This window comes from Hydractinia symbiolongicarpus, chromosome 11 (genome assembly GCF_029227915.1).
Source record: "Hydractinia symbiolongicarpus strain clone_291-10 chromosome 11, HSymV2.1, whole genome shotgun sequence".
NCBI lineage: Eukaryota > Metazoa > Cnidaria > Hydrozoa > Anthoathecata > Hydractiniidae > Hydractinia > Hydractinia symbiolongicarpus.
In genome coordinates, this window is record NC_079885.1 from 8,449,388 (window position 1) to 8,466,629 (window position 17,242).

The following is a 17,242-nucleotide window of genomic DNA, read 5'->3' on the forward strand; positions in this document are numbered from 1 at the left end:
TCACATCTTCTAATTTGTCAAAACAGAATTTAAACTTGACACATTATTTCCCTAAACTGTTGTCGCAGTGTCTGTTCAAAAATTTCCGATTTAATCAAGGTTATATTAAGGATTTCGAACCTTCTCCTGAAAAACTTCTCCACAACAATAGCCGTATACTGTTCAAAACACTTGTGCGCAGCTTTAGTTTAAACACCCGCAGAGTACTTTGAGGACCGGCGAACCCGTGGACTTTTCCACGGGCTACCACTAGTTTCAAATACAGTTAGGGTCATTAAAGACAATAAATTGGAAAACCATGGCACAGGCACCAATCAACATTTCTTTATTTCTAACGAAGAGTGTAAACCGTTTCCGCAAAATTATAATCTTATTTCAGAATTAAGTAAAACCCAGATTGATTGAACTGGACGTTATATTGGATGAAATGTTGGACCCACTTTTACCCCGTAAAATATCATATTTAAAGCTACGTTTCGTGAAATTATAATCCACAGATAAGTACGTAGAAATTTAAACTTATTTAGAAGAATTCCTCATGTTCTTGTGGTTTTCGAATCCAGTCGTCGAATACACTAAAAAAGTTTTCTCTCATTTTTCGGTATCGTTGGCATGCGCGTTTATGCTCCCGGTATGTTGATGAAGAAGTGAAACTAAAAAAAATTCAAAAGTAATTCAGAATTCAGACACATGAATAACAACAATAACAAAAACAATAAATAGGAGACTGAGCTTACCCTGCGTCCTTTTGAAGCAGTTTTAATGTTTTCTTGAAGTCGTGGAAAAGGTTTTCCTTGCATATTGAAGTTCTGCAGAAGAGGGCAAATCACAATGTATAAGCACAATACGACAACTAAGCTAATTTTTTTCTAGATTTTTTTTAAAAAATTTGAAAATGGGAAATAAATTTAGTGGTTCGAGGTTTGAGGCAAACCTTTTGTAAAACAAAATTAAACAAAGTAAATGGCGATTTTCTAAAAGATGAAGAACGAACATATACTAAACCACGAATGAGGAACTTACTTAGCTTTTGGTGTATTTAAATCCTTTTTCGTTATCCCATGCTTTCTACCGCTGGCTGTTACCTCGTGTATATCGCATGAAGGACACCATAGAATGGCTAGATAAAAATGACAGGTAATGTGACTGTCTACGAAACTAGTATAGATCTGTACATAGAGTATACGCACTGATGTATAAAATAGGCAATCGACAAAGTCCCTCCCTCCTCCAGGCTATTAAATCAATTTCGATAAGGTTATTCCATAACATATATCAAGTTTGTCTGCAAAAGGTTATAGCGGAATCCCAAAAAGACTAACAAAAAAAGGTGGAAAACCTAGTTCTAAAAATTGAATATTAATGTTCCGTACAGTGAATATTATGGTATTGCGGGAGATGCAAATCCCATGTAAAATCTAATTTGTGGATACTCGCTGGACGAAAAAACCTGTTAAAGTGATTAGGAAATTTGAAAAAATTCAGGTAAATGTTTCTAAGGTACGTCAAAGATACTATCCTCAGCAACTACGTTACCTTCTTATTGATTCTTTCAATGCTATTTCAAATTTTTAAATTATTTTACAAATATTAAATTTTTACATAATTTTTTTAAAAATTACATTTTGTAGATAAAATTCAGTCCATGAGCAAAAAATTCAAGAAAAAAATTTAAATCAGCGAAATGTATTACTTTGCTTTCAACCCTATTCTGTAACTTTGATTTTAACCCTATTTGGTAACTCTTCTTTGCTATGTTGCAAGATTATCATACTTCTGATATTTTTATATTTATTTACTAGACACTATGCTAAAAGTTAAAATTATGCCATAAAATTCTATGAAATCTTTATCGGGAAAATATAATAACTTTCATTAGGATTATCATTAGAACAGGAACCTCACAACAAATCTTTAGCTGGATTACCCGGGGTTTTCGGATTTCACTTGATTTTAACAGTGATTTTAAAAAGATCTTTACATAACAACGATTTAGACAGTTTGCAGCAAATCAACTTTCCTTTCTTGGCGAAAATAATTTCACTGAAACTTTACTTGTCATCATTCCACTCTTTTGGATTGTATCCCACTCCTCGAATGACTGACCTCAAACATTTCACGAGCAAAAAATTCACCAATTACTCCTTAGAATCATTCTGTCAAACTAACCTGTTCCAGCTGGTGTCATTCTCCCTTCCACATTTCTGCATTTTTGCTCAATCATTTCTTTACTGTCACAGAAACGCAACGAAGACCGAAGAACATGTGGTTTATGCACTAGTAAGAAATTGTTATTTACAATTCGACCACGTGTGGACATGGCCCTAAGCAAAGCATCTTTATTAAATTCACCGTTACTTATTACGACTGAAGTCAAATAAATTTGCGCGTTTAAAAAGTTCGATAGAAGTCCTCCGTTAATACCCAGTATACACCATTTCATCATCTTATCAGAGCAGCACATTGATAAGGTTCTGTCACCGCGCCCGGGTTTTACTCTTAAGGCTCCAGTTACATGATAACTTTCACCATCTTCAAGCGAGTCTTGCTTTCCGTTTGGAACACATTTAGCACCAGTGCGGTGAATATCTTTGGTAATACATGACATACCAACATTTTTCGAACTTGTATCGATATTGTCAGAATGCGTATCAAGATTAGTCACAGTTGTACCGATATCAGACGAAATTTTATCGATATTAATCGAACTTTCATCGATATTATTCCAACATGTATCGGCACTATACGAACTTGCATCGATATTAGTCGAAGTTGTATAGTCTTTATTCGAACTTGCATCGATATTAGTCGAAGTTGTATCGACACTATTCGAACTTGCATCAAAACCACTAATATTCGAACCTGCATAGATATTAGTCGAACTTTTATCGATAATTTTCGAACTAATATTTTTATTTATTCGAGTCAATTTTATTTGGTTATTCTTTACGACCTCATTGGGTTGATTTAAACCCCGTGGCCCTTCTGAGTGTGTTGATTGGCTGGTATTACCCAATTCGGGTTCCGATTGGTTAACTATTTCTACGCGTGACTGAACGTTCGTTTGGAGTACGGTGCGACATAACTTTTTACTCTCAGGTTTGTCAACAACCTCTGTACATTGTCGTTTGGAAGACTTTCCATTTATTGTGGTTTCGCGATGATATGATATTGTTTTGTCTCTTGGAAATATCGAAGCGTCTCCACCTTAATGCAAAAATACGTCAAATTTCAAAAATATACATATACAAAAGAAACGAAAACAAATACGAGAAGTACACAATCGACACAAATTTAGTTTTAATGGCCAACCAGTCATGCAACAGTTTGATTGATAATTAACCAAATCAATACTTTCTTAAAGTCCAAACAAAAACAATTATGATTCTCGATCTTTAAACTAATTTCAAACCAAACTTTTAACCAAAAATTTCTATGGGTAATTACATCTTAAAGCTTCAATATTAAAATGTGATTTGAATTTTAAATCCATTGAAACAGAAACATATATACCAGCCCGACAGAGCATGACGTCAACCTTATTTATAACCACGTTTTATCTATTTTAGATATTTTCGTTGAATTAATGGTATTAAAATTTACGGTGTAGAAAATGGCTGCTAAAAGTCTTTTTTTCCATATGATTTCTTGCGAAGGGTACTCGTAGTCCATGGTTTTCAAGATTTTCCCAAGGTTACCCAGTTAATGTCTAGGTGTTTTAAGTCACCTGGTCTAATTCCGAAGTTTTCAAGATTCGAGGTTTTTAATGTCGCCCAGTCGACGTCAAGGTTTATATGTCCGGGGTTTTGGTTTTGGCTAATTTTAGTGCACAGTCAATCGTTCCAAAGGTTAGCGTTCTAGGCAAGAAACTTTAAGAAGACAACTTACATGGGACATCAGTAGAAAACAAGTGGAACTTCACATCATCTTTTAAAATAAACTTTCCAGTTTCGCAACAATAACAAAACATACTTTCTTTTGCACCAATGTGACAGTTCTGTACTTCTTTGTAAAAACATCTAAAAAGTTACACACATTACTAAATGAACGAAAAAAGCTAAAACTTCTAGTGATCGTGAAAGAAAATAACAAAAACTGTCACCTCACAAAAAACATTAATTTGCTAATCCACAAATGTTCACGATGAAAGGACACGAGCATATATATAGTAAAGAAATGTTATTATCTGTTATTGTAGAAAAATACAATGAGACAGAGAGCAGATACCAGTGCAACTATTTCGCGCAATAATTTTCACGAAGACTCTTTAAAAAACAAGTCAAAAAAAATTACATTACGTTTGACATTAAGACAAAGTTTCACGTCGTTTTTCAGAAATTATAGATAGCAAATATGACAAAAATAAAATAGACGTCTCGAATCATGTCAAGGTTTTTGTCCTTGCAAGTTACTTTTTCGTAAACTTCTTCTTTCAGATCACACTTACTTCATCAATAATCTTCTAGCTAGCACCTCCGCGTGGCTATCGTTCAACAGGTTACCTGGTAAAAACGTAAATGAACAGAAACATTATCTCTATAGGTTCTCAACTTTTACCTTTGTGACTATAGTATAATCTCGACAACTCAAAAACTCCAGCAACTCGAACTTTTAGTAACTCGAACTTCTCCGCGTGGCTATCGTTCAACAGGTTACCTGGTAAAAACGTAATTGAACAGAAACATTATCTCTATAGGTTCTCAACTTTTACCTTTGTGACTATAGTATAATCTCGACAACTCAAAAACTCCAGCAACTCGAACTTTTAGTAACTCGAACTTCCAGCAACTCGAACTGTTTTTAAATTTCTCTCGAAACATCACTGATTTTCTCATAAAATTCACTTGATACTTCGCACATTCGCACAGTCTAGATTTTTTAGTATGGGCAAAAATACTTGCGATAACTCGAACTCCAAAGAAAATAATGTAGAAAAACCTGAGACTGATATGATTGACTGATTCTTTAGCCGGTAAATTTTAACGCTTATTAGAACATATTTTCAATGCATGTATACAAGGTCTACTCTTGTTTGTGTTTGACTGTTAGGGTAAAAAAAAAATAAAAAAAAATAATGCGATAAGTCGAACTATTTTTCATTTTTTTGTCAAACTTTGAGTTATTGAATGCACCGACGACAGCTTGAACTATTCTTTGGTCCCTTGGAAGTTCAAGTTATCGTAAGTATACCGTATTCCCAAAAACTATTGGGTTCATCAGAGCAAAGAAGAGAATGGCAATTCTCTCCTTCACTCTTTCGTTAACACTAGAAAACATCATACCACGTTTTGTTCTGTTATTTTCACCGATGCATTTTGTTCCAGTAGCCAACGTAAGAACCTCAATCGCACCTGTGAAATACAATACTAACATAAATAAAGAATAAATACTATATATGTGATAATAATAAGTTTAGTGTGATGGTCTTACAATGAATGTAATATTCATTAGCACGCAAGGTAAAAATTAAAAAAAAAATTGTATTGAAGCAGAAACATTCTATTTAAAATTCGAAAGTCCCTCAATTACCTGTGTATACAAAACATTTTGATGAGCAGAAGTTATTTTTAAACAGGAAAATGTGTAAAGTTGAATGTGCGCCTTAAATTTGGTTACCATCGAAGGTTGAAGTCAATTTTTCAACTAGCCAAAAAAAACATGGGCTTTGACGATTTTATCTTGAAGGAGCAACCCATAAGCTGATGCCCAAGTTAAAAAATGGTGGAGATCGTATTTGTGTTATAAATTCCCCGCTTCAGGTTAGTTTGCACGATAAGAGGAGCCATTTTAAAGATAACTCAAAATTGTCCTCTACACCCATATAAATACGAGCTAATAGAATGATTTAAAAGATATGTTGTAAAAAAATACAAAAAAAACATTAGCACTTGAATTTTCAAACTTCTTAGGAACACAAATTTTAGCACTCTCAAGAAGTGCTATTACAGAATAACTTACACTTTATCAGGGCCGTCGTTTCAAAACAAATTCACAATCATTTTATAACTTACACTTTATCAGGGCCGTCGTTTCAAAACAAATTCACAATCATTTTATAACTTACACTTTATCAGGGCCGTCGTTTCAAAACAAATTCACAATCATTTTATAACTTACACTTTATCAGGGCCGTCGTTTCAAAACAAACTCACAATCATTTTATAACTTACACTTTATCAGGGCCGTCGTTTCAAAACAAATTCACAATCATTTTATAACTTACACTTTATCAGGGCCGTCGTTTCAAAACAAACTCACAATCATTTTATTTAATCATTTAATTGCACGTCCATTTTGACGTACAAATAAACTATTTCTCTCGCAAGTTTCGTAACCTAAAAAATGTCACTGTCTTTCTGAACAGATAAATCATCATGTGGTAGATTTTCATATTAGAGTTTTATTTTTTTTCCTCAAATTCTTGACTTTTCCTTTATTTTTAGAGCTATTTGAGTTAAAAAATTAAGCAGCAGAAAAAAGGAAGGGGAAAGATTGCTTGAGTTTGGAATGGCAACGGACATGGTGGTTTGCAACACATCATTCAGTAAGAGACAGAGTAGGCTGATAACATATGAGTCAGGTGGTTGTAAGACACAGATAGATTACTTCCTGGTTAGAAAGTCAGACAAGAAAGTGGTGAAGGACGTGAAAGTTATACCGGGTGAAGAGTGTGTTTCCATGCATAGGTTGCTGGTTTGTGATATTATCTTGAAGAGTGTTAAAGAAGCCAAGGAAAAGTACAGGCCCCGTCGAAAAGTCTGGAAGCTGAAGGAAGAGATTGTAGCAAGACAATTTAGTGCAAAAGTTCAGCAGTTAGCCCACAATGATCAATGTGATAGTGACAATGTTGAAAGTACTTGGACTACTTCGAAGAATTGTCTTCTAGAAGCTTCTGATGATACCTGTGGGTGGACGAAAGGACCAGCTAGACATAGACAGACCTGGTGGTGGAATAATGAGGCTGACCAGTGTATAAAGGAAAAGAGGAAACTTTGAAAAGAGTGGAAGTCAGGTGGTAGTAAAAATATTTACTTAGAAGCTAAGCGTCGTGCTCGTACAGCAGTGTATAAGGCAAAATCAGAAGCAGAGAGAAACAGATTTGCAGATGTGTTAAGAAGGGAAGACCAGCGCAATGAGGCATTCAAGATAGCAAAGCAAATGAAGAAGACTAATCAAGATGTTGTAGGTGAGAAGTGTATACGTAATGATGAAGGTGTTTTGGCTAGCACAGAGGAGAAGAAAAGGGTAGCTTGGAAGAATCATTATCAGAGGTTGCTTAACACTGAGTTCGATTGGGACGAGGATCATTTGTCTGATGATGATGTTGTAGAAGGGCCAGCTATGCAGATCAAGACAGAATGGGTAGTGGAGGATATTAGGAAATTGAAGATTGGCAAAGCTGCAGGAGTATCAGGTATTGTTGCAGAGATGGTAAAAGCATCTGGATATATTGGAGTTGAGCTTATTACAAGTCTTGCTCACCAGTTTATAAAGGATGGTGCTATTCCGAGTGAGTGGCAGTCGAGTGTAATAGTGAATTGTTTCAAGGGCAAGGGTGATGCATTAGAAAGAGGTAACTATAGAGGTTTGAAGTTGGTTGATCAAGTAATGAAAGTTATTGAAAAAGTGATTGATAAGTTACTTAGAGAAAGAATTGATATAAATAAGATGCAATTTGGTTTTGTTCCAGGGCGTGGCACTACAGATGCAATATTTTTACTCACACAGCTTCAGGAAAAGTATTTAGGAAAGAGAAAGAATCTCTATTTTGTCTTTGTAGATTTAGAGAAAGCTTTTGATAGAGTGCCACGTAAATTTATTTGGTGGGCTATGAGAAAATTAGGTGTGGATGAGTGGCTAGTTACGATGGTACAGTCTATGTACAGCAATGCTAGAAGTCGTGTCAGGATTAACGATTCACTTAGTGATGAATTTAGTGTAAATGTTGGTGTACATCAGGGTTCTGTACTTAGTCCTTTGTTGTTTGTTCTAGTCTTAGAAGCGCTGTCGATGGAGTTCAGAACAGGTTGTCCATGGGAGTTATTGTATGCTGATGATTTGGTTCTCATAGCAGAGTCGATGGTGGAATTAGTTGAAAGGTTTGAGAAGTGGAAGAAAGGACTAGAAGAGAAAGGGCTAAAGGTAAACACAGCAAAGTCTAAAGTCATGATTAGTAGCATTGCAGCCAAGTGTGACCTTGTAGTTGGAAAGTAGCCTTGTGGAGTTTGCAGGAAAGGGGTTGGTAGTAACTCAATTTTTTGTCAGACTTGCAAGCATTGGGTACATAAGAAGTGCAGTAGTATTAGTGGAAGGTTAAGAGCTGACGTTCAGTTTGTATGCAAGCGTTGCAAAGGTGAGATTATAGAGAATGAAGTATTTCCAGCTTTAATGATGTACAACAGTGGCTCGTTAGAGGTAGTTGAGAACTTCTGTTACTTAGGTGATATGTTGGGCAGTGAAGGGGGTGTTGGAAGAAGTGTTACTTGCAGGATAGGTTCTGCTTGGAAAAAGTTCAGAGAGTTACTTCCTTTGTTGACTAGCAGAGTCCTGTAAATTGAGGTAAAAGGTAGGTTGTATGAGGTCTGTGTAAGAAGTGTTATGTTGTACGGTAGTGAGACATGGGCAATGAAGCAGGAAGATCTTGACCGTTTAGAAAGGAATGATATGAGAATGGTTAGGTGGATGTGTAACGCCAGTCTGAGAGACAGAAAGAGTTCAGATGAGCTAGGAAGCAGGCTAAGTCTCCGTAGAATTAAAGATGTTATCCAGATAAGAAGATTGAATTGGCTGGGGCACTTGGAAAGAATGGAGGAGGATAATTGGGTAAGAAAGAGTAGAGACTTTATAGTTCCAGTGGCAAAGCCCAGAGGCAGACCTAGAAAGACTTGGCAGGAGGTTATAAGGACAGACTTGATACAGAGGGAGTTGAATTTAGATCTAACACAGTCTAGATCAGATTGGAAGAGGGTCATTAATATACCCCGTCCAACCCATGCTAGCGTGGAAAACGGACGTTAAGCCGTGAATGACGATGATGATGATGATTAGAACCATACATTAACCTGATAATGTCAATTAAATCATCTACATTATAATGCCCGTATACGTCTGTCTGTCTGTCACGCAAAATGGTAGCTTAGCTGCGCAATAGCGAGAAGCACGCAATGCGGTATAAAAAGGACGGGCAAACCCGTGGATTTTTCACGGGCTAACGACTAGTAGAATCAACGCTACTTACTAAAAATACAACTGAAATTCCATCCCGCCAATTTCTGGCAAGACATATTTGCGATTTCGCGGTCGGATATAAAAAACCGCGAAATTCAAATGTCGCTAAAATGGATTTAGACGCAAACAGCAAATTTAAAATGCCGCGAAATTAAGATGCATAAAAAACCCCCATAAATCCATTTTAAGATTCATGAAAAAAATAAATGGGAGGCCCGTCCTGTTTTAGAATTTTTAAGCTAAGAAAAATTTGAGTTGTAGCATGAAATTTTTGCAAGGCCAAATAATCAGTATGGATTAGTTTTTCACTGCAACATAAGAAAACGTATAAAAGATACACAAAACAAACATAGGAACACCTTTTAAATCTAATCGATTACTGTTATATTTTTTGTTTTTTCCATCCCCTTTCTCCTTATTTTTCTTTTTCGGCAGTATTCTAGTTCTAGTTCCAATGTCCTTTGTTCCTTTTGCATTTAATTCTTTGTTTTTATGTCTGTGTTAACTAATTCTTAAAAAAGTCTGAATAGCGAAATTAAAATGTCGCAAAATCCATGTTTTTCCTTAAACCGCGAAATTAAAATGCCTGCGATAATTTCCTGCCGTGAAAATTTCTTACCTTATAGTAATCATAAATCTGATCCAGTTTAAGCAGCTTGCCTTTAAGGCCAAACTGTTTACAGAAATGTTTCTCGGTTCGTAGAGTTGTCTTTTAATGTGCTTCATAAGAAAAACAAAAATCTTACCTGTTGAATCCGTCTTTACAATGCATGACATCTTTGTCCATTCCCTTCCAGCTTGTGGTTTGCCTTTCTTTCCGATACTATTGTAGACATCGAAGCAGGCTTGAGTAACTTTATTTGCAAATTCGGTATTATATTCTATATCAGACATATCTACAAACAACATTAAGATCTGCGATTTTGTGTAAAGCACACACTAGCACCAAACCTTTGTAATACCACTAGTGAAAACAGAATTACTTCAAAATATCTCACAACAGCGAGAAGAAGATATGTGACATTCTTAAAATGGCTTGTATTATTGGCAATCTATTTCTGTTTTATTACACAATAGTATCATTGGTACATAATATTCAGTTATAACACAATTACAACTCTAAAATACTACGCTCTTTGGTGTTAAATAAAAAAGCTTATTCTTGATTTTTTGGTTGCGCCCTTCATCTTATCACTGCTGCTAATCTGTTCATAACTCATGTATTTATTCTTATTAGGTCTGTGCTTATTTGGCACCAAAGAGAAATACATCACCAAAATATGACGGATTTGGGAAATCTGATGCAAGCTTAATGACACACGATCGACATTATGGCTTTTTATTAAATTCCCCAAACTCTCACGAATATAAAAAAATATATAAAACAAAAGGATTGTTGAGAAATCATATGTATATATATATATGCTTTATTTTTACTTACTGATTCAAAAAATATCGTTTTTAAAGTTTTTTTGTAATTAGCTGGTCATATTTGAATAATTTGGATGTTTTGTAATAAATATTTTTATAAAATGTTATCTAGTCACACAATAATACTTTTAAACTTCAATTTCGGATGGACGTAAAAGGGTATTATTCCCATACAATGATGCCACATCAACAGCTTGGTTATTCGGAGAATAATAGAAATCCCAAAGGATTTCTATTATTCTCCGAAGTTATCAAAATTTGCCATTATTTGCTAAACTAAAACAAGACCACCAACTACACGTTCCATCAAATGTTGGAGATTGTTGCAGTTGGTATTGTAACATCGATACTGGCTGCAATAGCAATTCTAACATTTCAACCCAACAGTTGCATTGCAACTTACAACAGGATTTCCACTTGGCAAAAATAAAATATTGTAATGAATAAATGGTTGAGTTTTGCTTCAGTTGGTACTGCAGATAATAAATTGGTTGCATTAACCACTCTGGCATTCTGACTCAATAAGCACGAGGCATTAGAAGATATTCGATATTTAGTTACGAAGTCACCAGTCAGTGTAATCATGGTCTATAAGAGCACCCACTACATTGGATCTTGCAGTATAATCTGTAGAAGGAATTGGTCTTGCAGAAGAAACCTTTTTGGCTAAAACAACGTTTGAAGTTCTGGGACGCTTACTGGCACTACCGACACTGCAAGTAGAGTGTTTACTTTTTGAAGAAATGTTTCCTAATTTGCCAATATCATTCTGTATAATTTGTGGTGTGGACGACATGGTTTCAGCAGTGGGTTGAAACACATTCCTTGATAGCAGCTTCATTAACTCCTTATTTTCAGCTTCAGATTGTTTATCTAGAATCTTTTGAGCAGTGTCATTGACCATGTCGAAAAAACTAGAAGAGAAATATATAACTAAAATTCGTCAAATAAATCTGTACACTCATAAACTTTAAAGTTTCTAAGATAGGTTGGACTGTCCAATATAGTATGAACCGTTAAATATGGTATGGACGTCTAAAATAGTACAGCCAGTCTTGGTGTAGGTTGAAGTCACAAACTGGCGTTTGATTTCAAATCAAGAATAAAGCCACCAAAAATCTTGAAACAAAAATAATTTAAAACATTTTGCTAAAAAAGTTTTATATTTCTCCTGATTTTAGATCTGTAAAGATCTAATACAAAATTTAATTAACAATTCGCTGATTTGCAGGTTATAATGAAAATTAAACCATCCATTATATCAGTGTATTTATTCTAAAATCGGTGACAAAAAATGTTGACACACGACCGCGAATGTTGAAGTCGTTTCCACAAGTAGTAATTTACGCTATTTCTATATCAGAGTTCACATTTTAAACCTGTCAAACTCCACTTATCAACGTTTACAGTTGACTTAGAATCTTAGGTTTCTTGCTGAAAACCAAACTCTTAAGTTGCGCCAATTATTGCTGATAGTATCTTGCTCTTTTCCTTAATATTCTTAATATTTCCTTAATAATTAGGTATTTTGTGGAACTTGTGGTGAATTGGTGAATTATTCCATAATTTGGGCATGTTAGAAAATGCGATTAACAAATTCTGATTTGCTATTTTAGTAAAACGTATATTGGCAAGGTCATAGATATCAGACACTGACATTGCAAAAAAGAAAAAAGAAAAATTTGCTCATAAATTGTTTATAAATAGGCCTGGTTTACTCAAATTTTCAGGAATGCTGCATATGTTCACTGAGTGGGTCGAAATACCAAAACTAGTGCATGATTTTGATAAATTGTTAGTAATTTATCATTCTTTTAGTTATCCTTTGTTTTCAATCTCCTTAACCTTTTTAAACCACTCTTTATCGTTATTTTTATAATAATATAATCTTCAGGACACAATTTTATCAAAGTATTTGAACAATATTCTTAACAAATGGAAATTATGAAAATGTCATGATGAGACTCATTTTCAATTACAAACGTTTTTTTACAAAGCATTAAAGCAAGTCTTAATAAAAATATTTGAAAAAATAATAAAATCTTTAAAATTTATATAACTAAATGCTGAACTTTATTATCACCTTTTTAGCTTCTTTTAGTTTTTTTTTACTGTTATTGTTAGACTCACATTGAGTGTTGAGTACATAAATGGTACTAGCACATATTGTTTGGCTTTAAAAGTACAAAAAGTGATAATTAATAAACAACGTTTGTTTTATAAAATTCTGGAGTGCAAGTTGTGTTGAGGTAGAATTATGTTTCTTATATCAATACGTTTTGTGAAGAAACATGGTCTTAAAAGAGAAAAAAAACGAGTGGTAATTTAAAATTCGTAAAATACTATCAATTTTGTATCCTGTTAAGATTAGCTAGTTAATATTTTAATATGAGGTAGAATGCAGTGTGTGCCTAGAAATAAAGTATTTACAAATAAAAATATCCTGATTAAGATTTGTTAAGAAATAATCACAATTTTCCTCTGCAAAGGATATATATTCAGTATTGTTTCAATTAACTGGTAGTTCCATTTACAATAATTACAAAAACACATTTATTTCCCTCTTTTTGTTTGAAAGTCACAAGCTAATAAAACCTAACAATTTGGGAATTTCTATTTTTATTTTTGTTCTACTTTTATCAATTTTGTGCCCTGGAAATAAAAAATTATGCAATATTACTCAGAAAGTTCCTAGAAACATTCTATTCAAAAGTATACATAACTCCTAAAAATAAAGAATTTAGAGCATCATTTATTGATTTTGAAATTCTGTGCTTGTTAATTTTTTATCAATCTATTATTCATGAATCAATAATAACTAAGGCCAATACAGGCACTTCAATTTTGGGAACTTCAGATATAACGCTTATAGCTTTTCACCTTATTCTTCATAAACATTTCCTGATATTTCTAAAACAACCAATACAAATGTCCAAAAATCATCAAAATAATCAACTAAGATACATACCTTTTGGATTTAACCTGAATCTTTCTTAACTAAACTTTAATGGACATTATGGAAAAATTTATATAGCCTTGAGCTCTTATATAGACTTACAGAATACTTCTTTAACAGCCCTGTCAAGTTATTAACATACTTCTTTGATTTTTTAATATTTTGTGCAAGTTAGAAACCTATGATCTCAGCCTTGTGCGTTTTACAAAAACATGTAATTCAAAACTGAAGCAAAACAAACACCAAAATCATTACCATTGTATAACAATAACATCTAACTTACTGTTCATTTCTTGTCAATCTGGATCTTGGTAAAAGACAGTTAACATCGTACAAAAACAAATCTAGACGGCCCAGCTCCAAGTAGGTCTTTTGAAGTTCCTGATAATCAACAAAGAATGTACTGGTACTGGTTTTGGTATATTTTTCACGGCTTTTAAATAGTTTCTCTTTTTCGTCTAGTATCAATCTTTCTGCACAGTAGAGCTCTATGGTGTAATTGTATAATTATTTAGAAATCAATAACAATCATCAATTGATAATTTATTTTCACCTTTCAAATTCAAATTATAAACAGAAAAAAACACAGTTCATATTTTTAACATGGAAAATTTTAAGTAACCCGTAATTATACAAACCATTTTTGTCTGAAATTTGTTAAATCATCACCTAATTGTGTTATGCTGGCAATATTGATGAAAATAACAATAGAATCATGTGTTCCCAACAAATGCTACAAATGTTATATACCATGGCGCATTATACGGCATGATATATAGCGATAAAGGTCTTTGATGTCAGCATGCTGAGACCTTTGTAGGGATCTCTCAATAAAGCAATAGACAACTCTGAGGCAAGAGTTAGAAATTTAAATTTGTTGTAAAAATAGCAAAGCAAAAAGGTGAAGATAAAATCAATTACACGGCTTTATTTAATTATCACAAACGGTAATAATAATTTTGGAAATACATGTAGATACCTAACCACCTATATATACGTGTTTAGTGTCTGTTAAGTTAGTTTAGGAAGTTACCTGTTGATACAGGTTATGCTGAGTATAAATATAATTTCCTTATGAGTGAATAACAGCTTATAATTACTGAGTTTTCATTCTCCTTTTAAATAGAGCATGTTCACCTTGTGGTTTGCTTGCCTGTTGAAATTGCTGTTGTACTGGGTAACACTCATTGTTTAGTAAAGTAAAGTTGTGAACATTCTCTGGTAAAACAGCTGATTCACTCTTTCCTATCTTATTCTTAAAGGAGAACTAACGATTGATAACAATTTGTGCCTAAAATATTCATTATAATGTAAATATAACCTGTGTTAATTTTTTTTAATATTTTGTGAGCTTTGGTTCTTGAGATATTTAAAGGGAAACTAAGGTCAAAAAAAAATGTTGTTAAAAAAAAATTAAGAACGTTGTATAACATCTAAATAAACTATTGAAAAAAAATTAACTCTTAATTTTCATTATTTAGGCTGTTTTAGCCCATTAAAGTTCTAAGGTTTTCTGAAATTAACCGTGTACTCCATTCACGGTTCCTCGTGAACCATACAGAATTATGACGTATGAGCCGCGAGACTCAAAATCACTTAGTCATGGATAGCAGCGAAGAAAGTAGTTGTGCTAGTGAACATAGCGAAGTATATAGTTCTGAAACAGATGAAAGTATTTGCAAAGGGTGTTATGATAACGAACCTGAATATACTGAAAGTCAGTTGAAAAACATTTGTTCATCAAAAACTGCGAATGATATTTCAGACGACGAAGATGAGGATTTAGACTCAAGCAGGTTAGAAAACTTACATTGGTGTAAGTGTAAAAAATGTGATATACACGAGTTAATGACTGTTAAAGAATGCAAGTGTTGTTTGGAGTTTACAACTTTACTGGGAGAAAAGCTGGAAGAGAATACATGTATTACCTTGCATAAAGATTTTAATATTCTTTGTTTAAATCGCACCGTATTAGAGACAGCAAGCATTAGACATCGCAGATATCAAAATAATTTCAAGGATATAAAATCTTTTCAAAACAAGTAAGCTTATTATTCTACCTTTCAAAACAAATATAAAATATTACTTCATATGCGAAAAAAAATGCGTTCTTTATCTACATAAAAGTTCGTTTACTGAATGTGAGTCAAAGAATATTTAAAAATATATATACAACATTTTGTAAGGCCTAGGTTCCACAACAACAAAACATATTATATTCTTTTTAGACAACTACGCTTTCAGCATACAGACAATATACGGCTTGGGTGCATTACTATGAAACACTGGAAAAAGGATGTAGAGTTGTTATACCGGCATGCGTTGTGAAAAAAATTCGTGAAAGTTTCCCAGAAAAAGATGGAAAATATACAGGATTCAAAGCTTTTGTAGATTTGTAAAATCTGTAATTTAATACGGTAGTGCCATCCATGTTAATAAATTCGTAAGTTTTGTGTTTAAAAATAGTTGGAACTGCTCCACAAAGTAGCTCTTTCCGTTTCGATGGTATCCCCGTTAGACGTCCTTTTAAATCATCTTTAATGCAGTCAGGATGGAAGTGGTCTTCACATACAACTTTATTTTTCCCAAATGGAAATGTTTCTACATTAAATCCAGTACCAATATTATGCAACCATTGTGCTGCGCGAAGTTTTTCAGTTGTATTCACTGGCTTTGGGATCATGAAAAAACTTTTTTTAGCAGTTACTCTCCCAGTGGTTTGCGAACATCCATATGCCAGGCAACTTGGTATTTTGAGTAGTAAAGACAAAATGTACAATTATAGTTAAGAAGTAAAATTCATCTTTTATGTCTTCATACATCAAATCAGGCGAACCTTATAGTATGGTTTCACTTACTCACTTGCGGATCATACGTCATTGCTCTCCATCGTAGAGTTTTTTTATGTACTCTAACGGAGATGTAAATAATAACCTTTTTACTCTAAAATCCTCATAAAAATACATTTTTTTTGAAAAAAAATTTAAGGTATCTTTTTTAAATAGTATAATAAACATTTTATGAAAAAAAAAAATTTTGACCTTAGTTTCCCTTTAAGGTCAAAGTATAGTACTATGCAAAGTGATGATTTTTTATGTAAAGTGTTTCTTGCAATGGATATATTTTATTAGATGTATGTAAAAAAATTCAACAGAATTGACAAGCAGTACTTTTGATTCAAAGTGTTCCACTAAACAAGAAATAATTTTTTTAGTGATGATCATTTGCGACAGTTGAAATTTTCTTAACTGAACACTTATAGTTAATGCAGCATTCCAAAGGTTTTCTTAAATCTTAAATAGTCATGATTTTACACACCCCAGTCCCTTGTTCACTAAGTGTGAATTTGTCATTGGTTTTAAAAAATGAATTTATGAATAATTTTATGCAAAACAAATATGCAACCTTTTCTTTTGAGTTAGTTTGTGACACAAGCACACCCATATATACATTTTGAATTCTAACAAGGTTGACAAACAATTTGCATTCAAAGTAATATTTACAAAAAAAACAAGTAAAGTGGAAGTTAAGTTTGATCAATCATCAGTATTCATATCAATTGTTAGATACAAGGAAATTGCTTCCCTCTGAACTTGCTGACAGCATTGCTGTTTGCTTATTCTAAGG

At 33.3% G+C, this 17,242-nt stretch overlaps 2 protein-coding genes across 3 annotated transcripts; one reads left to right on the forward strand and one right to left on the reverse strand.

The window, feature by feature from the left end:
• Nucleotides 1-351: 351 nt before the first annotated feature.
• Nucleotides 352-11,220, reverse strand: LOC130613504 (tRNA-specific adenosine deaminase 1-like). Of its 2 annotated transcripts, none has more exons than XM_057434838.1 (8): nt 9,975-11,220; nt 5,283-5,351; nt 4,448-4,502; nt 3,973-4,019; nt 2,170-3,207; nt 1,024-1,120; nt 738-809; nt 352-653 (listed from the first exon to the last, which is right to left on the reverse strand). In XM_057434838.1, exons 1-8 carry the CDS (start codon nt 10,135-10,137, stop codon nt 524-526), a joined length of 1,671 nt encoding a protein of 556 aa, XP_057290821.1. In that variant the 5' UTR covers nt 10,138-11,220; the 3' UTR covers nt 352-523. The 2 variants fall into 2 exon arrangements, with proteins under 2 accessions (XP_057290821.1, XP_057290820.1); XM_057434837.1 differs by having other exon boundaries at nt 3,889-4,019.
• A 3,997-nt stretch (nt 11,221-15,217) lies between these two features.
• LOC130613407 (uncharacterized) lies at nt 15,218-16,651 on the forward strand. Its single transcript, XM_057434756.1, has 2 exons — nt 15,218-15,657; nt 15,844-16,651. The coding sequence occupies exons 1-2, from the start codon at nt 15,218-15,220 to the stop codon at nt 15,941-15,943; spliced, it is 540 nt and encodes a 179-aa protein (XP_057290739.1). The 3' UTR covers nt 15,944-16,651.
• Nucleotides 16,652-17,242: the final 591 nt, after the last annotated feature.